Below are 27,634 nucleotides of genomic sequence, written 5' to 3'. Positions count from 1 at the left end.
TGGAGCAGATGGCCTCCAGAGGGCCCTGCCAATCTCAGCCATTCTGTGACAACATGGAGCTCTTGTACTTTTCCTCATGCTGGGTGGCATTAGACAAGTATGGATACTTTAATATGTTGATTATCCAAACCAAGAAGTCCTCTTGCATATGCAGATCCCCAAGTTATTGTTTTCATACTGCTGCAGCTGGATACACTTCTAGAACCTTCCTACCGAACGTGTCTTCTCATGACTTTACAGAAAACTTTGATATTAATTTTAAAGCTTGTCACTAAAAATAATAATAATAAAATAAAATTTTATCTCACAAGCTAAAAGATGAAGTACTTGCTAAAGTGGATTGGCTTCAATTTGTCCATTCATGTTTATTACCTGCTGGCATACGAACTAATGGGGTGAGCTCTCCATCAGTTTACCAGAATGGATAGCATAACTTGTGCTGTGCATGTGGGACAAAAGAAACAGCATTCAGAAACCTGTCTCTCATAAAACACTTTTTTTTTTTTTTAACTTAAGTGTGAAGATGCACCTTATGAGAATGAGCACATCACTTCACCTTCTGAAATGCCTAAAAGTAGATGGAGTTTGAATGAGGAAACCCAGCATGCAAGAGCTCTTTATATTTTGTCTGAAAGGAAGAACTTCAAGTCATATTTTCTCCTTCTCTTTCCCTTCATGATAAAGAAAAAAACTTTCTTCCACCCTTGATGGCTCACACTTCCTCCCAAACAGCTCTAGGAGAAAGTGCAGCTACCAAACTGCACAAGATGAACAATTGAACATTTTCCTGTGTGATTTCACCTTTGCTCCTTCACATGTGATCTTTGCTTGTTCCTTTTCCTGAACACTTCAGGTTCACAGATGCCAGTCCAGTAACCCACATCAAGTGAGGGAGTTAGAAATTTGTTGGGCTGGGACACAGCTTTCAAATTCTTTCTTCTCTCTGTGATTTCATCTAGCTGAGCAAGAAGATAGCAAACCTTCTCCCACCCCAACTGGAGAAAGAGGATGTGTTTTAAAAGAAATAAATAAAGGCAAAGCCCAGGTTAGAAGTATATGGCATTTAGGGAGTCTCTTTTTCTTGAAATTCCTTATTTGTGTGGCTAACTGATAATGCACTCAGTGCATGAATGTGTTTGGACTCATAATAATTAATCATATGCATTGAGGAAACTATTGGGAATCTTGTTAATGCTGTTTTTCCTTTTTTTTTTTTTTTTTGTCACCTCTAATATCTCAGATTCAGGAGGAGATGGGAGCAACCTCTGACCCTGTTATTGTACACAGTTCTTGCAAAAGATAGTTTCTCTACCCAGTTTCCTTGACCTTTGGGTGGTCTCTTACCTTGGGCCAGCACTGTTCTGAATCATGGAAATTCTTGAATTTCATGCCACTGACTGAAGTATAACTTTTAATTGTTGCTATACATTTAAAAGTTTTTCTCCTTAGATGCCTGAAATCTTCACCTATTTCAGTAGCAATTTTATAAATTCAGATTTCGGGAAGTAAGTGTTGTAGAGGGAAAACACATCTTTTAGACATGTCTTTGAGATATGAGACACATACAAGATATGTTTGGTGCCATTTTGACTTCTGTTGCTACTGAAAAGAGATGAGTTAGGACAGAAATTTAACCTCAGGATATTATGTTGGAGGATGCACTGACTGGGATTTTGTAGTCTACAGGAGTTTTCTGTCAGATATACTGTACTCCAGGGCATTGCCAAATAACAGCATAGAGTATTCATGGTATTCTGAAGAACTGCCAAAGAAAACAAGTCTGCAGATTCTCCTTTATTTGATGATATGCTGACATTTCTCATATCAACGGTTTCTAGAACTGAAATCTGAAGTATAAACATCTAAGGATGGATACTGGGCCATGACTCCTTTTCAGCTTTTTAGGGACAAATCCTAAACACATTGAAATCAGACAAAATTCAGCAATTGGAGGAGAAAAATGGACTTTGAATTTAAAAAACATAAAATAAAAACAACCTTCCCTTATCTTTGAGTGGGTGTACTTACGCATGACTCTGTGTACGTGCATATGTGTATATACAAAAATATATTTGTAACATTTTTAAGATTATTTTTCTTCCTATTTCAAACCTTGGTTATAGCTATATGTCTTTGGTTATTTACACATAAATTAAAGTCTGTTCAAGTTTAAAAAGTATTATTTTTCACTGTCTTCCATTGCGGGGGTGGGGGGGGAAGTACTTTTTTTTTGTAGTTATGTAGTGGAAACTGATTTGGAATGAAAACATCTTGAACTATCTCACATGGTAATTGACACCTGTAGCTACATATAAGAAGAAAAGAATAAAATCTACTGAGATGACTTCCTGCTGTTAATGTATGTCAACAGTAATATAAAAGCAGGAAGAGGACAAATGGTATAAAAGATACAGGGAAGATTGTAAAGGCCAATACCCATACAAATATCAACAACAAGGAACCCTAAAACTCTGATCCTAAAATCCTACCTTGCCCTTTTGGCCTCAAGACAGACAACGGAAAAACGCAGGTCACATGGGATGCATGATCGACAAACCAAGAGAACTCTATTAATCTGGTTTAATAGTGTATACAGCCATCAAAATAAAATAAATAAATAAATATATTAAAAAAAAAAAAGTTTTTGGAGCAGAAGGAAGGAAGGAGGTTCTGAAGACATCAGATGGATCTCTCCTTGGCAGCCTTTTCTTTGCCAGGCTAAGCAAACCCAGCTCCCACATACACCAGGCACTCCAGCCCCCAGTCCACCTTGGTGACTCTCCACTGGACTCGCTCCAACATGAATTTGTCCTTGTCACTGGGGAGCCCAGAGCTGCACACATGGGAGGGCTGCATAGAGGGGAATAGCACATAAACTTCAGGAAGGAAAGGCAGCAAGGATTACGCAGGGCATGACATGTTGGCATAACTGATAAGGAGAAACAGGTGCTGTACAGTGCACAGTAATTTGAGTTGATTTGCTCTGTTCATTGTCATGAAAGGAGCCTGAAGCTTCAAACATTAACATGTTGCAACTTTCCGGTGGCAGTTACTATGAGACATAAACAGCAGGCCATTATAACACGTAAACATCTCACATTTGTTTCAGCTTGGTAGCTGTAAAAATAGCACTATTCAAGGTATTTATCAGTTATATACTTCCCAGACAGGGGAACTTGTCATGTTCAGCACTGGGGTTCTGGTAACTTACAAATGTCTTTATTTTGCACTACTTTACAGATTCACAGATTTCTCTAGGTTGGAAGAGACCTCAAGATCATCGAGTCCAACCTCCGACCTAACACTAAGTACTCCACTAAACCATATCCCTAAGCTCTACATCCAAACGTCTTTTAAAGACCTCCAGGGATGGTGACTCCACCACCTCCCTGGGCAGCCTGTTCCAATGCTTAATAACCCTTTCGGTAAAGAAGTACTTCCTAACATCCAACCTAAAACTCCCCTGTCGCAACTTTAGCCCATTCCCCCTCGTCCTGTCACTAGGCACGTGGGAGAATAGACCAACCCCCACCTCTCTACAGCCTCCTTTCAGGTAACTGTAGAGAGCGATGAGGTCGCCCCTGAGCCTCCTCTTCTCCAGGCTGAACAAGCCCAGCTCCCTCAGCCGCTCCTCGTAAGACTTGTTCTCCAGACCCCTCACCAGCTTGGTCGCCCTTCTCTGGACTCGCTCGAGCACGTCCATGTCCTTCCTGTAGCGAGGGGCCCAAAACTGAACACAGTACTCGAGGTGCGGCCTCACCAGAGCCGAGTACAGGGGCACAATCACTTCCCTCGACCTGCTGGCCACACTGCTTCTTATACAGGCCAGGATGCCGTTGGCCTTCTTGGCCACCTGAGCACACTGCTGGCTCATATTCAGCCGACTATCCACCAATACTCCCAGGTCCTTCTCGGCCAGGCAGCTTTCCAGCCACTCATCTCCCAGCCTGTAGCTCTGCTTGGGGTTGTTGCAGCCCAGGTGCAGGACCCGGCACTTGGCCTTGTTGAACTTCATGCAGTTGACCTCAGCCCATCGCTCCAGCCTATCCAGATCCTCCTGCAGAGCCTTCCTGCCCTCGAGCAGATCGACACACGTACTTAGCTTGGTGTCATCTGCAAACTTACTGAGGGTGCACTGGACGCCCTCATCCAGATCATCGATAAAGATATTAAAGAGGACCGGCCCCAGTACCGAGCCCTGGGGGACTCCACTAGTGACCGGCCTCCAACCAGATTTGACTCCATTCACCACAACTCTCTGGGCCCGGCCATCCAGCCAGTTTCTAACCCAGCGAAGCGTACGCCAGTCCAAGCCACGAGCAGCCAGTTTCTTGAGGAGAATGTTGTGGGGAACGGTGTCAAAAGCCTTACTTAGGTCAAGGTAGACCACGTCCACAGCCTTTCCCTCATCCACCAAGCGCGTCACTTGGTCATAGAAGGAGATCAGGTTCGTCAAGCAGGACCTGCCTTTCATAAACCCATGCTGACTGGGCCTGATCGCCTGCTTGCCCTGCAAGTGCCGCGTGATGACCCTCAAGATAATCTGCTCCATGAGCTTCCCCGGCACTGAGGTCAAACTGACAGGCCTATAGTTCCCCGGGTCTGCCCTCCGGCCCTTCTTATAGATGGGCGTCACATTGGCTAGCCGCCAGTCAACCGGGACCTCCCCCGATAGCCAGGACTGCCGATAAATGATGGAAAGCGGCTCGGCCAGCTCCTCCGCCAGTTCTCGCAGTACCCTCGGGTGGATCCCATCCGGCCCCATCGACTTGCGCACATCCAAGCTCCGTAGCAGGTCGCCAACCATTTCCTCATGGATAGCGAAGGCCACATCCTGCTCCCCATCCCCTTCCACCAGCTCAGGGCACTGGGTGTCCGGAGAACAACCGGTATTGCCGCTAAAGACTGAGGCAAAGGCGGCATTAAGCACCTCAGCCTTTTCCTCATCCTTAGTAACTAGGTTTCCCCTCGCATCCAGTAGAGGATGGAGATTCTCCCTAGTCCTCCGTTTCGCGTTGATGTATTTGTAAAAGGATTTTTTGTTGTCTTTAACGGCAGTAGCCAGATTGAGCTCCAGATGAGCTTTGGCCTTTCTAATTTTCTCCCTGCACAGCCTCGCTACATCCTTGTAGTCCTCCTCAGTGGCCCGCCCTTTTTTCCAAAGATTATAAACCCTCTTTTTTCTGCTAAGCTCCAGCCGCAACTCTCTGTTGAGCCAGGCCGGTCTTCTTCCACGCCGGCTCATCTTTGGGCACGTGGGGACGGACCGCTCCTGTGCCATCACGATTTCCTTCTTGAGGAGCGCCCAGCCTTCCTGGACTCCTCTGCCCTTCAGAACCGCCTCCCAAGGGACTCGGCCAACCAGCGTCCTGAGCAGCTCAAAGTCAGCCCTCCGGAAGTCCAAGACAGCAGTTTTACTGGTCCCCTTCCTGGCCTCGCCAAGAATAGAGAACTCTACCATTTCGTGGTCACTCTGCCCCAGACAGCTTCCAACCACCACATCTCCCACCAGTCCTTCTCTGTTTGTGAAGAGAAGGTCTAGCGGGGCACCACCCCTGGTAGGTTCACTGACCAGCTGCGTCAGGAAGCTATCTCCCACGCTCTCCAGAAACCTCCTAGACTGCTTTCTCTGTGCCGTGTTGTGTTTCCAGGATATGTCCGGGAAGTTGAAGTCCCCCACGAGGACAAGCGCCGACGATTTTGCAACTTCTGTCAGTTGCCTATAAAACTCCTCATCCGTCTCCGCATCCTGGTTCGGCGGTCTATAGCAGACCCCCACCAGGATGCTAGCCTTGCCGGCCTTCCCACGGATCCTAACCCACAGGGATTCAACCTTATCATTCCCAGCCTGGAGTTCCACAACATCAAAAGATTCTCTAATGTAGAGAGCCACGCCACCACCCCTTTTGTGCTGCCTGTCCCTCCTGAAGAGCCGATAGCCAGGCATTGCAGCACTCCAGTCGTGGGAGCGGTCCCACCACGTCTCCGTGATGGCAACCAAGTCATAGCCTGCCTGCTGCACAATGGCTTCCAGCTCCTCCTGTTTGTTACCCATGCTGCGTGCATTAGTGTAGATGCACTTCAGCTGGGCCATCGCCTTCTTCCCCGGCCTAGCCATTGTTTCCCCCGGCACAGCTCCAACAGGCCTTGTTTGAGCCCCGTCCCCCTTCTTACCTAGTTTAAAGCTCTCTCTATGAGCCCCGCCAGCTCCTGGCCTAGGATCCGTTTTCCCCTTGGAGATAGAGACCCGTCTGGGGCCATCAGGCCGGGTGCCGAGTAAAGCTCCCCATGGTGAAAAAACCCAAAATTTCTATGCTGGCACCAGCCTCTGAGCCACCTATTAACCACATGAGCTTTCCGCGTCCTCTCCGTGCCTCTCCCTTCCCCCGTAGGGATAGACGAAAACACCACCTGCACTCCCGCTCCCTCCACCAATCGTCCCAGCCCCCTATAGTCCTGTTTGATGGCCCTGAGGCTTCTCTTTTCAACATCATCGCTGCCAGCCTGGACTATCAAAAGCGGGTAATAGTCAGAGGGGCGAACCAGGTTTGGAAGCTTCCTGGTAACGTCTCTGACCCTGGCCCCAGGGAGGCAGCAGACTTCCCTATGTGTGGGGTCAGGCCGACAAATAGGGCCCTCCGTTCCCCTGAGGAGGGAGCCGCCCACAACAATCACCCTTCTTTCTTTCTTGGTGGAGGCAGTCCTGAGGCGTGGAGTCAACTTCCTCACCTCAGGCATCCTCCTGGGTAGGCTTCCTACCTCAGAGACTGAGGTAGACTTTAGAGACTGGTAATTCTGGTGACGTTTTTGGCAGAGGTATCTGGATAGGTGCAGTCTCTAACAGAAAAAGATATAGATTTTCTTTTCTCTTTTCCAGTATTTCCTGAGCATCTGAAGCTTTTCTGCCATTATTATAGCTGAAGGAAATGTAACTATCTCCGTCAGTATTTTTAACCTAGGAAATGTGCTTGGATAACATGCCATGAAAAGGAAAGACAGAAGGTATCTTATTTCTTCTCTGTCCTATTTTTAGTTTTGTTCAATATTTAATATTATATAAATAATATGTATAGTGACTCAGAAAATAAGTTGAGGCAGGTTAAAGGGGTCAAGGTATTAGAACTTCTGAAACTGAGAGATCAATGGATGTCTCAAAGTAAGCACCCAGAAATGTCGTGTTCCCAGATCTGCAGCAACTCAAAAGTCCAGTCAGTAGCTTGCACCACTCTAGGAAGAAATAAGTATGGGTGATACAAAGAAAAGGTAGTCACCATGAACCAAGCCTTCAAGGCATCCAGAACTGTCTTTATAAGAATGAAAGTGGAAGTTTAACTGGGGACTAAACTATTCTCTATGAATAGTTCAGAAACAAAGTGGATCTTTCAAGGATGAAGAAATTCAGAACAATGCTGACCCAGAAACGAGACTGAGAGCAGAATGTGAGTCGCAGTTCAAATATCTTGCTGCGTTCCTTCATTAAATACATATATATATATTATTGCAAAGAGCTTTTTACATCTCCAAGCTTACAGAACAGATTTTTTGAATGAACGCAAGACTATAAATTCAATTTTACTAAAGTCAGTGGCAAAATGTAGGTGATGTTACATAAGGCAGGATTTCACTTTACTTTCCAGAATCACTCAGGTACAATTTGTCACAATGATCTCATCTGTCTCATGCATGAGAAATAAATAAATAAATAAATAAAAATAAAAACATTGGGCATTGGGATGGGAACACAGCACAGGAAAAGAACTAAATGAAAATGCAATTGAGCATTTATTTTCAGAGGCCAATAGTATACAATAGTGTATCAGCACTAAAAACACTTTCTGAGTCTATTCTTTTTATGCGAATGTTGACTAAGAATTTTCATAAATGGAGAATTCTTCAGGAGCATTTTCTTTCACTTCCCTCTCTTTTTCAGTGCATAAAAGTGATGGCTGTACGGCTCTTAACTAGTTGGTCAAGCCAAATATATGAGGTCTTTAGAAGAATACTGAAGGAAGAAAAGCCTGTTACAATTGTGTTTTCTTGGTGGCAACAAGAAGCTGGTCTGATATTTCTGACTGCATATGAGAAAGCAACTGTCTTCATATCAGCATGTTCAGTAGGGCATCTGAAGTAAAATGATATAAAAGGTATTCATTTTTATATTCAAAGCTGATATGAAAATTATCAACTTTACACAGTGCAACACCTTCACAGAATATTTTCCCATTTGTAATGTTGATCTAAGTTGCAGTCAAAAATATCAACACATTGCTTCAGTCGATAAAGGCAGTGAATAAGCTCGAGGACTATGTGACTCCTTTAATGTGTTTTCAGTGGTGACTGATTCTGGAAATGCAAAAATTAATTATTCTTTTAAACTAATATACCTGTTTTATAGCAAAAAGGGTCTTCATGAGAACAACTGTTCATGCTGTAGATTGAAACTCTTCATGTCTGTTAAATCAGTCACTGTCCCTTTATGTTCTTTTATTAGCATCTCTGTGCAGTCAGTGCTAGGGCATTCAAAAGACATTGCTGCAAAACCACAAACAGGAAAAAAAATGAAGGGAGGCACTATTTTAAGTGAGACTCTTTACATGCTTTTCTTCACTCCATTTTTGCCCATTATTTTTGCCTGGAGATCTCAGCAGTGATGCACCATCATAATATTTAGCCTTTGTAAAACAGTAATGCTCCCTGGGGATTTGTGCAGTTTTGCTATCCGTGCTATCAAGAATGCAAAGAACTTGTCCTCAGAAAAATATCTGCAGGTCAGAGAAAAGACTGTCTTCATTAAGATCCTCTCTGCAATGCTCCGTCCTAATTTCAGACAAGTAACATCCCTCTCCCACTTGCTTGTTCATATTCATAGTTTTAGCCAAAGGAGAGAAAAAGTGAGCTTTTAAATGATTTCCTACTTTAAAAATTCCAAACTATGCAAACTGCTCAATTGTGCGTGAGGTATTCAGGAGCTCAAACTTGTTTGTGTTTGCTTTGCATCTGTACTTCTCCAGGACTTGCTTGGCTCAGCCTCACATCAGCTTTCCCAGAAGTGTCATCAGTACCTCCCTGAGAGTCATTCCCATGAGAATTCCTAGAAATGAGATATTCTTCCTTGTTGGCCTCTATCAGTAAACACTCATTTCTATGCTGTATCCAAGCATTTCAAGTATTTTCTCCAGACTTGATGAGCCAGTTAAAGTGCTTTTCTCTTCAAAATGCACTGCCAGCAGGACACCTCTGTCAAGCATTGCCATACAGGTGAAATAAATGTTACAGGCTTGGGGAGCTGGTTTTTGTTTGTTTGTTTGTTTGTTGGGGTAGGGGGTTGTCTTTTTGTTTTCTGTTTTTTCTATTGAATATCTCAAGTTCAGAGATTGATTCATCCTTTGTAGTTCTGTGCCTGTAGGAAGGAAACATCCTAGAGCTGGTATCCATCCTGGAGATCTGTAAGCAGAAGTTTAATATGAACTGACTACCTACAAGCTGAGGTTCTATTTACTCTTTAAATATTTCAGGCCATCAGAAAATCAATCAGCACCTCTATCATTAAGGAACACAAAGAATATGAAGAGTGTCTGTCAGGCATTGGATATACTTTTTGTGAAGAAATTGGAAAGTAATTTAAAATATATGCTTTTAATAAGCTATTCTTTCTGTAAAACTTTCTGTTTGGAGGATAGAAGGGAATCTTTATTATGAAGATATAGGCATACTTGTCCTAGTGACAAAATTAATGCCAGAAACAGACTGACGGGAGATCAGTGTAAGATGTCCTTATTTAAAATACAGTTTAGAGAAACGTTCTAATCACTTCTCCAAGTTCCTACCAACGTGTTTTTTTTTTTCCTGCCAGGCAGCTGCAGAACATAATTGTGATACTTTGAAAATACTTCTCCACAATCAGATGAAAACACAATAAATAAATGACTTAGATTCTTCTTTAAATGTTCCTCAGCTCCTCAGCTCAGCCCAGAATTATTCCCTTACAGTCTAAAAGGCATATGGCTATAATCTGAGTCACTCTTTGAAATGCGTTTTTTTGTTTGGTTTGGTTTGGTGGTTGTTGTTGTTTTCTTTGTTGTTTTTATTATTATTATTATTATTATTATTATTATTATTATTATTATTATTAATTTCACTGCTAACCCATCAGGCAGTCTAAGAAGTTGTTGCATAAATTGCATTTGTGGACACTGAAATTCATCACACAGCTTCCAGTGCAGAGTAAATACTCAGTGACCAGGAAGCCAGCCTTCACATCTAGCTTCACTTCCATGACATGTGTTTTGCATGATCTTTAGAAATGCCACTGCAGCTGTCCCAATGAAGTTGAAAGGCTTTGCTCTAGGTGCTACGTCATGTATGGTCGCAGCAAGATGAAGCTCACTAAACACCAGACACCCATACTCAAGCAAGCTATTTGCTAATACTGAACTAAGCGCTGCCATGGCTACAATGCTCATGGCACATGAAGAATTAAAAGTTTGTGTGGCTTTAGCTACTTCCTGCAGCCCAAGTAGTTCCCAAGGTGGAAAGTATCTCTCTTGCTGCAACAAATATCCATTAGAAGCATCAAGAAGAGAAGCATCAAGAAGAGAAGCATCAAGAAGAGAAGCATCAAGAAGAGAAGCATCAAGAAGAGAAGCATCAAGAAGAGAAGCATCAAGAAGAGAAGCATCGAGAAGAGAAGCATCGAGAAGCATCGAGAAGCATCGAGAAGCATCGAGAAGCATCGAGAAGAGAAAGGAAGGAAGGAAGGAAGGAAGGAAGGAAGGAAGGAAGGAAGGAAGGAAGGAAGGAAGGAAGGAAGGAAGGAAGGAAGGAAGGAAGGAAGGAAGGAAGGAAGGAAGAAAGGAAGAAAGGAAGGAAGGAAGAAAGGAAGAAAGGAAGAGAAAGAAAGAAAGAAAGGAAGGAAGGAAGAAAGGAAAGAAAGGAAAGAAAAGAGAAAGAAAGAAAGAGAAATAAAGAAAGAGAAAGAAAGAAAGAAAGAAAGAAAGAAAGAAAGAAAGAAAGAAAGAAAGAAAGAAAGAAAGAAAGAAAGAAAGAAAGAAAGAAGAAAGAAAGAAGAAAGAAAGAAAGAAAGAAAGAAAGAAAGAAAGAAAGAAAGAAAGAAAGAAAGAAAGAAAGAAAGAAAGAAAGAAAGAAAAAGAACACACGCACTGCATCTGCATCTGATGAGATTCTTCATTTTCTTTACCAAATGCATTGCAGACTGAATTTTGTTAAAAGTCACATTCTTACCCCAGACAGTGGAAACCTCTTTTGCTTTCATCCACCCACCTCAGGATACCACAGCCCAAGTACCTATTTTAAGACTATTCCCGTTCTAGTTGATTTTTGGTAACCGACATTTCCAAGCAGTGGAATAAATAACACTAATAGAGCACACACACATCAGTCTCAATGGGCCTTTCAAAAATGAATAGCCAAATATAAATTTTCAGTAGTTTTATTGAAAAATGCCTCTTTCATTTCAGAAATAAATAATATAAGGCAGTGAAATTCACAATTTGCAGTTAAAATATAAAAGCAGCAATTCTATATCCATAGTCTTGCAAACAATTTCCAACTGCTTTTGATAACTAAGAAACATTGTATTCTGAAAAAAAAAATCCATACTAAATATACAACATAAACATGCAATTCCATCTCTGCAGGATTGACTGCAATTTGGCATAAATGTTACTGTGTCTACAAACAAGGAGATTTCAGGCATTATTAAACTGTATCCAGTTGATACAACAATTTCAGCTACTTAATGTTTGTGGTGTTTAAAGGAGATGTATAAGAGCAGTATGTGCTCTACAAAGTGTAACTAAGAATAGAAGAAAATGACAATGATATTGAAAGGAGAGAGAAATATTTTTTTGTCTTCTTCCTTTTTTAACTACATAATGCAGACCTGTGATCTGACTGAACTGCAAACATGCATGTGAAAAAGAAGAAAAATATAGAGCTAAAGCAGACAGTCCTCAGAAAATTTGCAGCAGCTCTGTGGTTATTTTTGTTTTGGTTTTTTGGTTTTCTTTCTTTTTTTTTTTTTTAATTTGTTTTTACATTATTTTAATGAAAAGGCAGCACCGGGATAACTGAACACACATATTAACCTGTATGCAGCCACTAAAAGCAAAAGTATTTTACAAGCATTTCCAGAGCAATATGAAGTCTCTAGTTACACGTATTGCTACCCTCACACAAGCAAGATACAAAACAAGGGTGCGTCTGATATGAAAAGACCAGAAAGCTAGAATGCAGAAGGAACAATGCACTCTCCCTGTGTGTATCTGCAAATGCAAGTATAGCAAAGACAAAAACCACCAACCAAAAAAACCAAAACAAGACACAGATCTTTTATGGCTTTGGTTTTGCTTTTCTTGACAGCGATCTTTTCCAGCGCATGTGCTCAGGGTATTCTGGTGAATGCATTTCAACTCCATAGTCCTCATACTCGTCCTCTCTCCTTTCTGACTCCATAGGTACTATGAAGGGTTCACCTTCAGGTTGATAGGGTCCACTTTCAGGCACATATGGTTCTGGTTGAAAATAGTTGTCCGATTGAACATTATAGTTATCGCATGTCTTTGAATCCACAAATACAACGAAAGTTAGTTTTTCTACATAATGTTAGTCCAATCTTATTTCCATAAAATAAATATATAAATTAATAGTTCACTGGGGGTGCTTTCAGTTTTGTTCATGAATACTTTTTGGCAGTAAAATAATAAAAAGTTTAAAATTAATTGTGATTAATTGTATTTATAATACACAAAACAGTGCAGAAAGAGTCTTAAATTATGCAAGGGACCAGTTATTGTTATAAAAAAAAAAAAGGCAAATCAAATAAAATTATTATTTTACAGCTACTTCAGTAAATCAAAGCACTGGACTTTATTTTAGACTATGTAATTAATAGAACACATGGAGCAGGCAAAATGAACAGGTGGGTTTGGCATATACTAATTTTCTCTGAGAATGGGAAAGTGTACACATAACTATCACCAGCGGCAATATACAGTACACGTCATTTTCTCGTGCTGTTCCTCGTAACAAACCGAGTTACAGCTGGTGCTTCAGGAACACCAAAAACTACAGCAAAACAGAAGAAATATAATTATAAAACTTTTGTATTTATAACTGCAGTTACAGAATCCAACAAGATTACATATAAAAAAGGCACATGCCCCGATTCAGACATGTTGGTAACAAGCAACAGACAGGTAGATTTCTTAAGTTGTCAAAGATGTTATTCTGGCATATAGCAAGCAGCAGCAGGCTTTTATGCAAAAGCATCACATAGAGTTGTTAACAGATTTTAGTGGGTACGGTCCCATACAAATCATTTACAAGCCATAATTAGTTTACTATTTACATAAGTCATTTCTCATTTACCAGGTTAAATCTGTCTCTTCTATTGGCATTACCTTTGCTGGTTAGTAGTTTTATAAGCCTCCTTCACCAGTGAGACTTTTTATGGTCTGGGTCTTTTTTTAAAAAAGAAAGACTGACTATTTTATTATTGAAATGCAACAGGCTTTATGAAATGGCATCACTGTCCTTTATCTCATTCACAAGTTGTGTTAGTAAAAACAATCTCCCCATTCATTCTATCAGGCCAACATGGTTCAAAAACCATATCCGTGGTGAAATATCCATACGGACTCATTTTCTAATAAGCACGTGCGCAAACATCTCAGAAACAGGATTTTCATGTATTCAAACTGTAAGCAGCACTGGCGACTTAGAAAATGTGTTAGCCGAAACCTGAAACAGGTCAAAGATGATGTTAGTCTTTTAAAAAGTCCATCTGATGTGCAAAAACATACTTTCATCCAACTAAATACATAACAGTTAATTCATAGGCATATATCTATATATGTATACATAGCTGATTACTAGAAAGAACACTGCTGAATCACAGGCACAATTTTCTTTCATTTTCATTTAAATATGAATTTTGTGAGATCTCCACAACCACCTGGGTCTTTAACCATCAGCACTGAGTCTGCAAGTGTGTACATATATATATATATCTTTTTTTTTTTCTTTTCATGGGTACATGCACAATACACTAACAGCAAACCATATTCGATAGTAGTATCACATACACTAATTTTGAGATGTTGCAATGCATACATATTAATTTGTTAACAATACTGTGGTCCTGCAGGATCCCCATGTTAAAATATATTGGAATATTTCCAGTCAGAAATTGGTGGCCGCTGTGACCCTGGATTGCAGATGCAGCCTAATGTTTTAAGATTCATCACAGAGAGGAAGGCTGGTATGACCCAGGGCTAATCAGAGACTCCATGGTGTTTAACTCAGTAGAAATTGTAGGACAGTGGTGTTTTTCAGTTGTCTGCATTGTATCACTGAATGGATTTCCTTTGTGGGAAATTTTGATTTCAGGTATAAATTTGGTATAAATAATCCTGACATTGCTCAAAAAGAGACACACGGAAATTGCCAGCCACAGCATTCTTTTTATTTTTCAAGAGAAACATGGAGAATTCAACCTTGTTCTGAAGACGGTTGGAAGGAGTGGGGAGGAAAAAGAAGAAGAAGAAAATTGTCACTTAAATCCTATGAGCAACATTATCAACTACTAACCTTCTATGTTAAAAAATAAATAATTCCTTTCTACTTCCTATTTAAAGTGAACGACACATAACATCAATTAAATCTGCATCAAAGTCCACATGACTGCTCATATGCCTGCACATTACAATGAGGCAGGCCTGCTCACTGCAAACTTTTCCTCCTGATTCAGCATGTCCAGGTTAGCAGGTCTGTCTCATGTAAAGCAATTCAATATGAACAGCCATATCTGTAAAGGCTATTTAAGACAAACAGCAGTTCAGTTGTTCATAACATACCTGGGAATCCTTGGCCATTGTAAGGGATGCTAGCACACTGGGATGAATCACAATATCCAGGTGGCCCTGGAGGACCTCGAATACCCGCATTCCCAGGACGACCTGGAGGCCCTGGTGGTCCTCGTGATCCTGTGGAGCCTGGCGGACCAGTTCTAGATTCTCCTTGTGGACCTAATTTTAGAATTGAAAGGTTGGGGGGTTGTTTTCTTTAAGAGCCAGCTTGATAAAACAGCTAACATTATTGCTGTCTAGACTACACAGTCTAAGCTATGTCTTTGGTGAAAAAAACATTTTCATTTTGTTGCTATACGGGGGTCAACAGAAATAAAAACAAAAAGAAAAGTAGAAATGTGACTCATCATTAGTTGCTTCCCTGTGTGTGGCTTACTTAAGAATTTTTTTCACGGAAACTGATTTAGTAAGGTTTGAGCCAAGTAAGAAACATCAATGAATTTTCTGGTTTATTTCCCCTCTCCGTAGGATATGAACATCTCAAGGGAAACAACTAGATTAGACAAGCACACTGGATTTCAATTAAAATATAGGCGTACATTAATTCTGCTACCCTGCAGCCCTAGGATAGATGAGGTAATGTTTTTTTTGGAACAGGTCTTATTATGGTTAGCAGAAAAGTAAAGCTTCAAGTATCTGGGGTTACAATTTGCTGCAAGCATCTTATGAGTCCTGTAATGAAAAACCATGTTTAGCCTAGCGAACTAAAAGCAGAAACAAATGATACAGTTGATTTCTGCCAAGGCATCAGTGAATTGCAAGACACAAAGAGCAAAAGCAACAGTCAAATCATCACACTCTATCATCTAGTAACTCCATATGTGGGAATATTTGGTAGTTCTTGGGCAATTTGTACTTCTGTAATCAAAAATCAAAGTAGAAAATGAATCTAGATACTCTGAAAGAATGAATCATCTATTAAGACTTGTGCAAATATCTATTAAGCATTTGGACAATGTATTTTCATAAAATACATTTTCATGCAAACAAGCATGCCAGAAGAGTAAGTTACAAGACAAAGATAAATATCTACTAGCCACATCCAAAAGCCTCTAAAAATCGCTTATTTTTACAGGAGCTCCCAGTAAACTCGAACACATTTCAAAAACATGAAGCACACAAATTAAAGAACATTCATTCACCGTATGCAGTCTGGTGCTATGTGAAACAATATTGTCCTTTTCTCCTACTTTTCTGTAATCTGATTTTAAATAAAACAAGAAATATTTACCAGGTGGTCCTGGCAAACCTCGTGGTCCTTGAGATCCAGTCCCTCTTTCACCTTTCTCTCCAGGCATTCCTATTAAAAAAAAAATAGGAAGGAAAACACATCAAAAAATATTTCTTCATGCTCTTTCATTGATATTAATATTTAATTCCAATTATTTAATGGAAGAGTGTGGGTCAAACCTTATTTGGTACAGATGTCCCCATGTATATTTAGGGAAATACTTAATTTGGATATAAATATACTAACCCAAAAACAAAGTAGGATGCAAAGGTAATTTAGTGTAAATAAAGTTTCTCAAAACATAGAAAACTCTTTGAGACACTTAAAACACCACATAACTTTATTATTTTAAACTACAAACAGGAAGATATTTTCTCAAGCTTGCAGATTTCTGATATAAAGTATGTTTTACACTTTCTTAGAAACAGAATTCAAAAATTCATTCTTCCTTCCTGTTCTCTGTGTCTTTTTTGAAGATTAAAGTAAAATATATGCTAGAAAATGCAGTACTGAGTCTAAGCTACAGTAGAGTAGCAGGAATAAGCACAGGCTACTTCATAGAATAGTACAGACACTTGATATCATTGCAGGAATCCAAGGTAGCCAAAAATAGGCATATCTATATGCTCAAACACAAGTTAGAGTTTCTTCCCTCTCAGAGTACTGCAAAGGGCCAAGGATGTAGAACTAATTCTTTCAACTCCTACTTTATATTCTTAGTAATGACTCATTTTGTCTCTTAATTAGATGTCTATTCGGCAAAGAGTTGTTACTCCAAACAGCCTTTCAAGATGTAGCCACTTAGTGCCAGAAAAGCTCTGAGAACATTCTCTTTCCTGGGATATCCTGTGGATGTCTGAGACAGCAGCCAAAAAGTTACACCAACATGTGTTTTATGAAACATGATCAAGGGAGAAACAGAGGAGAACACTGATGTAATTAACCTTGTCCTCCAGTACATCAGTGTCCCTCAGGCAATCCAGCTGACCCAACCAGACACTGTTAGGTGTGGGCTTCATAGTCTGACATGGTTAAAGGGATTAGGCTTCTCCTCTGGCAGCCTCTGCAGTACAGCCACTGTGAAATATACAGCTGCCTTGGGCATTACTCACCTCTCTCACCAGGTGGTCCTTGGACCCCAGGAGGTCCTGGGAATCCTGGTCTTCCTCCAGGTCCAGGCTCTCCTCTTGTCCCAGCAGCTCCTGGGGGACCAGGTGGTCCTGGTGGCCCTGGCTGATTACGGTTTGAATAATAATCGTTCGGGATTTGATTCAGCATTTGATTGAACCGGCTCATTTGGCCTTAAAATGAAAGAAAACATTTCAGTAAACCAAGTGAAATGAGTGAAAATCTTTTCTGAGTGGGAAGGAATAATGAAGCATCGCTTCATTAAAATCTTGCTTTATGACCATTCAAAAAATTAGTGTTGCATTGGTCCAGATGAATTAGGAAGACTTAAGATGAATGACAATGCTGGAAAGAAATGGAGGGGGGAGGGAAGAAGGGTAAGTGGAAATCTGGAAGCTGAAAGCATTATCAAAAGTTACTTTTAAAGCAATTAAAGTCACAAAATAAGTATTTGTTTACAATATGCTTGCTCTCAGAGCTCTTGTTAGAGGTTGTTTCTACTCTGAAGGACAGAAAGAACTTGTCCCAGTACAAACAGTGAAGAGGATCATATTTTCATGCAGAGCTCTGAAGCTACCACAGGTACAGGATAAATTGCTCACATGTACAGCAAGCAGGACACAGTCTGCGATGTCTATGAATTTCATTTCCAAAGAAAGGTGTCTTTGAACAAGAACAACAGCACTGAGTAGCTATGCAGAATGGAGCCCTTAATGGGGGTCCACATCTAGCCCTTCCTGCTTAGTGCCATGTACCAATCCTAGCATAACTCATAAGAACACCTTCAATCCCAGTAGAGCTGCACCCTGTAACTACTCACTGTGTAGCTGCAGAGGACTGAAAGTCAGTTTGGAGTCCTTAACCAAAGAAATAAAATTTTTACTTGCATAGCACAACTGATTTTGTGCGTGGTATCTACCTAGCACTCATCTGTCACTTCTCACTAGTAAAGCCCCTGCAGTGAGCATCATTTTTCTCTGACTCCCTCCTCCTGAAGATAAGACATGATTAATGAGAAAATGTATACTGATTTTATGACACAAATAAAGTAATTTTGGAAGGGGCTGACAACAGGAAAGTCACCTGCACAGCACCTGCAAGGGTATTAGACTTGTATGTATATTGCTGAAGGTCACAGATTAGCTGATGATCAAGCTAGTCATTTCAGTCTGGCAAAAATTTAGTGCTACCTTTTCACACAAAATCACTGGCATTGGACAACCATCGTATAATTCAAACTCATTTTGGGGTATGGCTAGTACCCCTCACCTTAAATTTTAATCATTGTTTTCTCTTTTAACAATCAAACTAGCAGAGTACTAGTATGAGAAACAAAGCAAGCAACACCGTTTACCATTTATCAATTGTTCACAAACTTGTCTTGCAACTGCTCGCATCATGTTCTGAGAAGCAATGTCACCCTAAATAATCAAAAACAAAACACGTATTTTATTAGCAAGTGTCTGTGCTTTTGAAGAGACAGTGCTTAACTAAAAACATCTGAGGGAAATTGACTTTAAAGCAGACTTACTCTGTCACCTTTTTCTCCCTTCATTCCAGGTGAACCCTGAAATAAATATAGTAGCATTGTTATTTCATGTATCAAAATATATGCCAGCATATTTGCATAGGAATATAGACAAAGAAGGACCAAAGCAGAAATACTACTATGAGGGGGGGGAAAAAAAAAAGGAAGGAAAAAAAAAATACTAAATCCTGTACTTCAGAGCTATTACCTACAAAAATTCCATATAGATTGACAAAGACATCTAACAGATATGTACCCAAGCATCTGCTGGACAGAGCTTTCTCATCTGGAAATTAGGTAAAACAGATGCTTAAGCATGATGTACAGATGCAAATCATGCCGCAGATCTTTTATTTTCAAGCTGCTGTCAGAACACTAAATTAAACTAAATTACATCCATTAACAGTCAGGAACTTTTCATTAAATACCATAGTTTTTTTGGTCCAGAAAAGGGGATTCATCAGATCCATGTATCTCTGGGCTAGGACACAGTCTCACAACAAAAAAGCCTAAACACTCCAGGGGTTAGGGCAGTCGTGAAACACAGGGCATTGCAGGTACATCTTTAACAGCAAAAATATATTTCTTCAGCAAAATTAGTTTTCCTCACCACGCTAGAAAGTCAGTCTCCATGTAGTCTAATTAATATTTAGTATTTTGGACAGCGCAGAAAAGTTTTAAATAAGATAAAGAACTGTAGACAGGCTGAATGCTCAATGGTCAAAGCATTTACATGAGATGCACGTCCCATCTCCAAATCAGGAAAAGCAGTAAGGTGTACTTCAAAGGTGAATGACCAGATCCGTCATCTGCTGCTCTGCATCCTAAGTATTACTGCTTTTTACATCTTAGTATTTCTTTAAGGAGCCTGTTTATCACCATTAACAAAGCAAAGGCTAAGTGTGGGCTGCAGCTGTTTTTCATAACATTCTTACAGTACACACAAATAATTTCAACAACACAAGAAAACAAATCATTCCACTGCGGTCACAGAGGATATGGTTTGAATGCAGTGGCACTGTTTCTCATAAACTTCCATCAAAGTTTTGGTCAAAAAAAATCCCAGGAGGTATGTCAGAGTGTGAGCTCAGTATGGTGTCTGAGCTTCTCTGCAGCAGCCATGCATTCACCTCCCTCATGACATGCCATAGAAAACATGAGGTGGCTCATCCATCAATGAGTTAAGCAGCTGGTATATGGTTTATTTGCATCAGACATCAAAAAAAAAAAAAAAAAAAAAAGCTTAAAAGGTTCAAATTCTATATACGATTTCTGGAAGCATTTTTTTCTGAACAGTCAGGAACAGTTCTTTAGGCTGCTGTCTTCAGCCAAAAGCCATGTTGGTTAAGACAAGGTGTTTTCCTGTAACAAACGCACAACCTTGCTCCAATGTGTTGCCAGCAAAGGTCCCACAGACAGAAAAATGCTAAGGCCATTCAACAATTATAAGCAATACACAGTCAACTTTACAACTCATTGAATCATATGAGCCTCATTATTCAATTTGTAACTTTGCAAAGAGACACTGATTCAGCCTTAGGATTGGAAACCTATTGGCTATTCCTAACTAATTTTAAAATGTAAAGATTAGAGACTGATTGGCAATGTTAACAACAAAGTTCATTTTCCACCTGGGGGTATTTTAGATATACGATTTCCAAAAAACAATTATAACTGCAATTACTGAGTTGCTATTTGCATCTTCCTCCCGCTTGGCTATATTCTGCTTAAATTTCACTTTATTTTCTTTTAATAGACAAAAACATGCAACTTAGCCAACTGCTTGCCAGCATTTTGAGAAGCAGCAGCTGCTGCTGACATTCTACTTTGTTGATATCCTGTGATGAGGGAGTCACTTGGGGTCAGTGTGAGAAAATGCTAGTTTATGCTGCTCGTGGGATTTTTCTGAGCTGTGGGTTGAAGGCTGGGGCTGCAGCAAAAAATCTGCAGCTTAAGGAGGACAAAACAAAGGAAGGATGCTATTTTTACTTTAAAAGATAATGTACTCAGTTGTTTTCCCCAAAAGAATGCTTGCTCCCCACAAGAACTACCAGCCCGCTGCCCTCAAAGCACCATCTTTTTGAGACTTCATCTAGGATCTCTGCACAGATGGATGCAAGATTAGTGAATGTATTCCAGCAGAGGGTGAAAAATGCTCAAAATGCTCAAAAATTGCATTTAACTCAGAACAAGCATCTCCCTTATCTGCTCAAACTCTAGAGGTTTTCACCGTCAGTTTGGTCCTGGAACCACCAGCCTAATAGGACCTTATATATAAAACATATTGTCTTTTCCTGGGGTCCTTCTAAATAACAAAGTCAAACTCTGCTGTTGCAGACACCATGTCACAGAGTCTATTTTATAAACAAGACAGCTCTACTTTAAGAAGACCTAGTATGCCCACTCATACATTACAGTTTTTATTCTCAAACCTATAAAACAACAGTACTGTAAAACAACTTTTCTTCTCTGATAGTCCAAGGTCTTCTATTTCCCATTATATTTATTCACAGAAAATGTACAGTCATTTCTTCTTGAGACAATATCCTCTTTTAGCTTAATGACTCTTAGCCTTGAAGGTCGTTACCACATGACATATGTATGGACTACTAGGAAATTCTCTCTCACTCTGACCAGACAGGCAGATGACAGATATTTTATTCTCTTCTAGGACAGACAGTCCTCAGTTCTCAACACATTACTGACTCAGCTATGTTCTTACTGTTCCTTTCTCAGTCATTTTGTTACTACACTGAAAACCCACATAATTTCTCTTGGAAATACTTATAAACATATAAAGGCAAATTTCCTATTTCCATGAAAATTCAGTTAACACGTCAAGTATCAACATTTCAATAGAAGTACACATTGAGGTATAGAAATGTTTACAGCCACATTAGTGGTGTGGTCTGCCTCAGCTTAGCATATTAGTGGTATCTTACACATCAGGAAAGAGCTTCAATTGAGTGCATTCAATGGGAATGTCTTAGCAACTGCCAAACATCCTCGTAATTTGCATGTAACTGTGCATCCTTGGACTGGGACATAAAGACCCTTGCTTTGTAGGGGCCGATCACCTGACTTGTGCTGTATAATACCTACAATACAGATTGTTTGGGTAGAAGAAAAAAATGGCAGGATGTAGATGAAAACTATTTATATTTACCAGAGGCACTGTGAAGCCTTATTATCTTTCTCCAGGACAGGAAGTCACAAATTCAGGCAGGCCTGAACTATGACTCAGGGCATTGCAAGTTGCATTTAGCCATTAGGCTGCAACTTTGGCATTCTAATGCAAAACATCACAAAGAAAAGCATTGAAATTCTGTCCACCAAGAGTCTGATAAAACATCTATGCAAGGTGCAAGCCAGAATTCCTGCTGTGATCTGTTCTAGAAACATAAGAATTGGTAAATATGATGTGCAGTGTAACATTACAAGAAAGTGCAATAATTGGGGGAAAAAATGTATTTTTAACTGAAAGAAACTCTTAGGATCAGTGTAAGAGAACTTACATGTGGTGCTTGGACAGGCACTGACTGCTTTGCTTTGCAAAAGCACTGAAACTGGCCTTGTAGCCAAATTTGCTTTTAGTCACATTATTTACCTTCAAAACATCCTTGCTACTGCAGTGGAGCAATTATCTGGTATCCCAGGTGAAGGAAAATTCAGATACAACTGGTATTTTGGAGCTCACTTGTCAGTAAGCCACAGCACCCTGTGCCCCTGTTGTGTCTATCAGCCACCTGACCTAGCAGGAATATCACATGAGGCATGTATGTCTAAAGGCAGGAAAGCTCAAGTCCATTCCTAAGACACCCAATGTCCTCTACTGCAAGGACAAATGGGATTTACAGACTGACAAATGCAGACCAAATTCAGTATGTGTATGAGAAAATGACCCAGCTTCCAGATCCTCCTAGGAATTTAAAAGTTCCTAATCATCAAGCTGCCCAGCCTACTATATACTCCTCCAAATTATCCAGCTGCCATTTACATAAGGAAACTGAAGTGGGAGGGAAAATTCTTGCTGACTGACGGACATCAAGATAGAAAAAATTAATGACTTCACATTTCAATTGCTGTCTTCACTCCTGAATCAGACAGTTTCTCAGAGATCCTATAAAGGAATCAATTCAAATGTCTCCTGAAACTGTTGGTGGGAGGCAGTACCCCCTGCTCTTTCTCCCAGTTCATGGTGCACTTTAACTTTAAAGGTTTGAATAGAACCCACAGAATCTACCCTCAAATAATTTTAGAATCACATTGTAGAAAACCAAAACATTTGCAAATCAGAAGTGATTATGTAACATTATCAAAGATTTTTCTACCTTCGTCAGTGTACCACTTTTTCACTACACACACACACAAATGTAAGGACTTACCCGTCATTTTGCTGACCCAGTTCTTCATGCTTACACAGTGTCGGAATATATGTCTTGGCACATAATAGTCTATAATCTTTTTAGTGGAAACCGGAGACCGCAGTTTCCAGCCCCAACTATTAAACTCAGCAGAAAGACATACTATAAAAATAAAATTGTTTGAAAGAAGGTTTGTGGTCTTAGGTCAGCTCTGCTGTATTAACCACTGTCTCATAAGTGCAAGACAAGCATTTAAAGCAAGGATAAGTCTCATTCATCAACAGACAGCGTAATTTTAAAATTGATCCTATAAGTATGTCATTATCTTACTGGTGTCCCACGATCTCCTGGTTTCCCTGGTTTTCCACTTGGGCCAGCAACTCCTGGAACTCCTGGGGCACCCTGCAGCAGAACACATGTAAAGTGAATTGTAGAAACACACAATGGCCTACATGCTGATAAGAAACGTGCTACGGTATTTGTAAGTGCAGAGCAGTACTGAAAAGGGCTCTTGAGAGTTTTTTTCTTCTGTTAGGTATGTATCAGGCTTGAAAGCTTCCCTCCAGGGAAAAAAGAAAAAAAAAGAAAAAAAAAGGGAAGAAGGGAAGGGAAGGGAAGGGAAGGGAAGGGAAGGGAAGGGAAGGGAAGGGAAGGGAAGGGAAGGGAAGGGAAGGGAAGGGAAGGGAAGGGAAGGGAAGGGAAGGGAAGGGAAGGGAAGGGAAGGGAAGGGAAGGGAAGGGAAGGGAAGGGAAGGGAAGGGAAGGGAAGGGAAGGGAAGGGAAGGGAAGGGAAGGGAAGGGAAGGGAAGGGAAGGGAAGGGAAGGGAAGGGAAGGGAAGGGAAGGGAAGGGAAGGGAAGGGATCAGTAGATCTAGGTGTGCTTTTAAATCTCATAGCTAGAGAATGAGGTAAACTGGTTCTTATTTACACTGAATTAAATCAGTTTTGAAACCACTGGAAGTCAAGTGGGTAAAAACAACTGAAAGTACAATTTAGCTCTCATTAATGTTTATGAATACATGTTTTATGCAGTTCTCTGCTCACCTTTTACTGAGAGTTTCTCAGATCCATTTGGGATATTAAACAAAGGATCCATTTCATATTTAACATAATTTGAAAATGTCAATGTGTCCCTCTCTTTGCTCAGGTCTCTTATGTCAGTGTATACCAAAGACAAAATTATATTTACCGCTGGTCCTGGTGGGCCTCTGGGACCTGTGGGACCATCTTTTCCTGTGAAACCCTATTAAAAAACAAAATCAGTATTAGAGATTAATCTAAAATTGCAGCAATCCCCTGACTAAAATCATCCTTAGGATTAGGTAATTGCAATACTTCTAATTATTACTATGATGTATTTTAAAACTTATCCACACTGTTAGTTACAAAAATAACTGTCACTGCTAGTGCTGAGGAAGGCTATATATGGAACAACGAACTTGAGCCAATTTAGAAGATGTTCAGCTGCTGTTGATTGACTGAGGATGGAATGAGTCTGTCTCAACCTTTTTTAAGGAAAGGAATTGTTGTTGTGTTCCAGAGAAGGAAGATTTCTCTTTTCGCTGTTCTCTCATTCACAGACAGCTGGAAAATCTGAGGTTTCTGCTTAAATGGTGAACAACAGAACACCTCCTTCTCAGGTACTCTTTCTGCAAGAAGTGATGCTGAGACATTCCATTTCAATAATCTAACACAGCATTCCCAAACTAGCATTGATGGTCCATGGCCCACTGATGACCCACAAATTCCATGGTATGTTCTTTGACAACAGGCTATCACATGGTTCTCTGTTTTGATTTCTGGCTATCAGCTTCCAGTAAAGCGTAAGTATAAATTCATATATCAGCTAATAATTTTGACTTCCAAAGTAATTCATTGCTTAAGTCATCTCAAGGGTAACACGCCACTGTGCAGACAAAAGAGATTTGCTCAGTTGACTCCAAATTGGAAGAGAGGGATTGCAACAACTCTGCAATTATATACCTGTCAGCATGCTCTTCATCATGAAGACATTTCAGAATTCCCTCATTCAAAATAAAGTTCTGAGCTCCAATCAAAGGCTAAGGAGAAAACTTGACCTTCAGAGTAAGAATGGAACAGATTGTTTACAGATATGACATCTTGCAGATGTTGAGACGAGCAGAGCTTTCAGGGGATCCCGACAGCAGCAACAGCTTGTGGAAGACAGCAGGGTTGAGTACCTCAACAGAGCCCTCCCCTGCTCAGGGGACTTAAGGGACTTGCTGCTTATCAGGTACAGGTATCTGAGAACCTTGTCAGGACAGTGAGCCATGCATTTTTTTGCAGAAATTATGTGGCTATCCTATGGCTATCTGGAGAGATTTTCACACACAAGTTTTGCCAGCCCTTCCACTTCTGCCTCTCCAGGTTGGATATGGATAAAAGGACTCCTCTTGAAATGTATTTGAAAACAGAAAGTTATGATAAAGAAGGGAAGAAAAAAAAAAAAGTCTTTCAGTGAGACAAACTGAGGAAACCAGAAACCTTACCCTTTCACCTGGAGGTCCCATTGGGCCAGGTGGTCCAGGTAAACCTGGGGTTCCCTAGAGGGAAAAGTAATGATAAACTATATCCAAGATAGAACAAACATCTCTTCTATGCTACTCATCCCAGTACATATGCACACATTTAAATATCTGTCTTCAATGTCATTATTTGACATTTACAAAAATAAAATCTTTAGGAGAAACCATTTATTTCATATACATCATATAAGAGTCTTAACCTTCACTTCAGTTTTTACTGCATTTTCCTCTTCAAAAAGAATTTTCAGTGCTTTAAGCAGAAAACATATATTTTTGTTATTGCCTTTACAAGCCTAACAGTTGTCAGCTAATCCTTTAACACCTAGTGCTAAAGTCTATCTGCAATCATCAATCAAAATGTTTCTAAAGAAACAAAAATTAGACTCTTCCTTTGTTATTCTTTCCCATTAGTTTCCTATTTTTTAACACTGCGTTGCTTTATAGCATGTATTCTAAATTCTCTGGTTCTGTTTCTTGTAGCTTCTGGGTTAAAAATGAATACTAAAATTAAACAGATGAGCTACATGAGAGTACACCCAGGAATGATGTCACTCTGTAGGATCAGGACCACCACTGTAGGAATCAAATATTGTATAGCCTTGTATTACATGATCCACTTCTTCCCCTTTTTCCATCTCATCTCACTGTACATTCAACTGTAGCATGGCCTTATACAGGAAATTACTACCTAAGTGTATATTTCTCAGGGTTATAAGGACTAATAAAACAGGTAAATAACATTAAGACCCCTGGGCCATGACAGACCTCATCTGATATATGAAGCTAAATCCACAACACCATTTGAACATCTCCCATATAGTATCTATAACCCCAATAAAATCAATGACAATATAACAAGGAATATTAGTTACATCAGAACATGGGCAGATCAATGACCTTAGATTATCCAAAACCAGCTGATTATCCAAATAAGACTTAGTTTTTCTCCTCAAAGCCTAATCCTAGTTTACAATATAGAAATCTGCAATTAAGTAACATTTAATATTGCTTTCTTCCTTCAGAGATCATAAAACTAGTTGTAGAACTCACTGTCCAAAGATAATTTGACCTCCAAAAGTAGAAGGCAATCAGACAACTTTACTGAAGAAGGGTTCAGAAAGGTTTTGCAACCTGTAATTTCAGAAGACACTTAACTACAAAAGTTGAAAGACCTTCCTGGGTAAATAAGTGTAATTGTCCTAATCCAGTGCATTCCCTATGCATTCACAATTGGCAAGATAGATATTTGGTTTGACTCAGTACAGCTGTTCTTTTAATCTTGCTCTGTTTTGAATGGTTTATTTCTACATTTCAAATTCTTAAGTATAAGATAATCATGTTTCCAAAACTATTGCTTAGGAAGATATGAAAAGATTCTATAACTCCTAGTGATATTAAAGACAGCTGTCCAGCAGCCGACCTGCATCAGGAATAGTGTAAAATGGCAGTATCTTTTCTAAGAAACAACTTACTGATCGGCCTGGTAGTCCAGGTTGGCCAGCATCACCTTTCATTCCTTGACGACCCTATAATATTCATAAATGATCGTTAGACATTCTGGATTACAGAACTGAGTAGCAAAATAATTAATCTGTGTAAGTGGACACAGAATAATTACTGCAAGAAACCTAAATTAACAAATCTATAAGACAACTATGTATTATGGGAAAAAACAAGATACATATACCTCTCAATTGAAGTAATATTCATCATCTCACAAACATTTGAAAATGCAGGACAACTGGTTGATATTACGTTAGAAACACAGGCAAGCAGGAAGGAGCACAAATTTTGATGAGGAAGTGTAACAGTGTTCAGTAAGAGAGACTGTAATATTATTGTCTTCACAAGCAGGAAAGCAGGGAAAGGTAACATGTTTTCTCCTCCCTTATCTTTCTCATCTGGTGAATGGAGCTGCCTGCCCTCCCAAAAGAAGGTAAAAGCTGGGTC

The 27,634-nt window shown here is 40.0% G+C and overlaps 1 protein-coding gene across 8 annotated transcripts in view; it reads right to left on the bottom strand.

The window, feature by feature from the left end:
• Positions 1-11,433: 11,433 nt before the first annotated feature.
• Positions 11,434-27,634, bottom strand: part of COL12A1 (collagen type XII alpha 1 chain) — a 97,518-nt gene continuing 81,317 nt past the window's right edge. For 6 of the 8 annotated variants that reach the window (XM_080584492.1, XM_080584497.1, XM_080584494.1 and 3 more), the window contains 10 exons: positions 27,157-27,210; positions 25,649-25,702; positions 24,328-24,381; positions 23,470-23,541; positions 18,779-18,814; positions 18,602-18,668; positions 17,232-17,420; positions 16,120-16,188; positions 14,877-15,047; positions 11,434-12,533 (listed from right to left, as the gene is read on the bottom strand). In XM_080584492.1, coding sequence (XP_080440618.1) covers positions 12,352-12,533; positions 14,877-15,047; positions 16,120-16,188; positions 17,232-17,420; positions 18,602-18,668; positions 18,779-18,814; positions 23,470-23,541; positions 24,328-24,381; positions 25,649-25,702; positions 27,157-27,210 — 948 coding nt within the window. In that variant the 3' untranslated portion in view covers positions 11,434-12,351. Of the gene's footprint in view, positions 14,523-14,876; positions 15,048-16,119; positions 16,189-17,231; positions 17,421-18,601; positions 18,669-18,778; positions 18,815-23,469; positions 23,542-24,327; positions 24,382-25,648; positions 25,703-27,156; positions 27,211-27,634 lie in introns of all 8 variants that reach the window. The other 2 variants (XM_080584496.1, XM_080584495.1) reach the window with 2 other exon arrangements.

This window comes from Anser brachyrhynchus, assembly GCF_964034855.1.
Source record: "Anser brachyrhynchus genome assembly, chromosome: 3".
NCBI classification, from domain to species: Eukaryota; Metazoa; Chordata; class Aves; order Anseriformes; family Anatidae; genus Anser; species Anser brachyrhynchus.
Note: the sequence above shows the minus strand (reverse complement) of the source record. Positions and strands in the feature narration are given on the sequence as shown.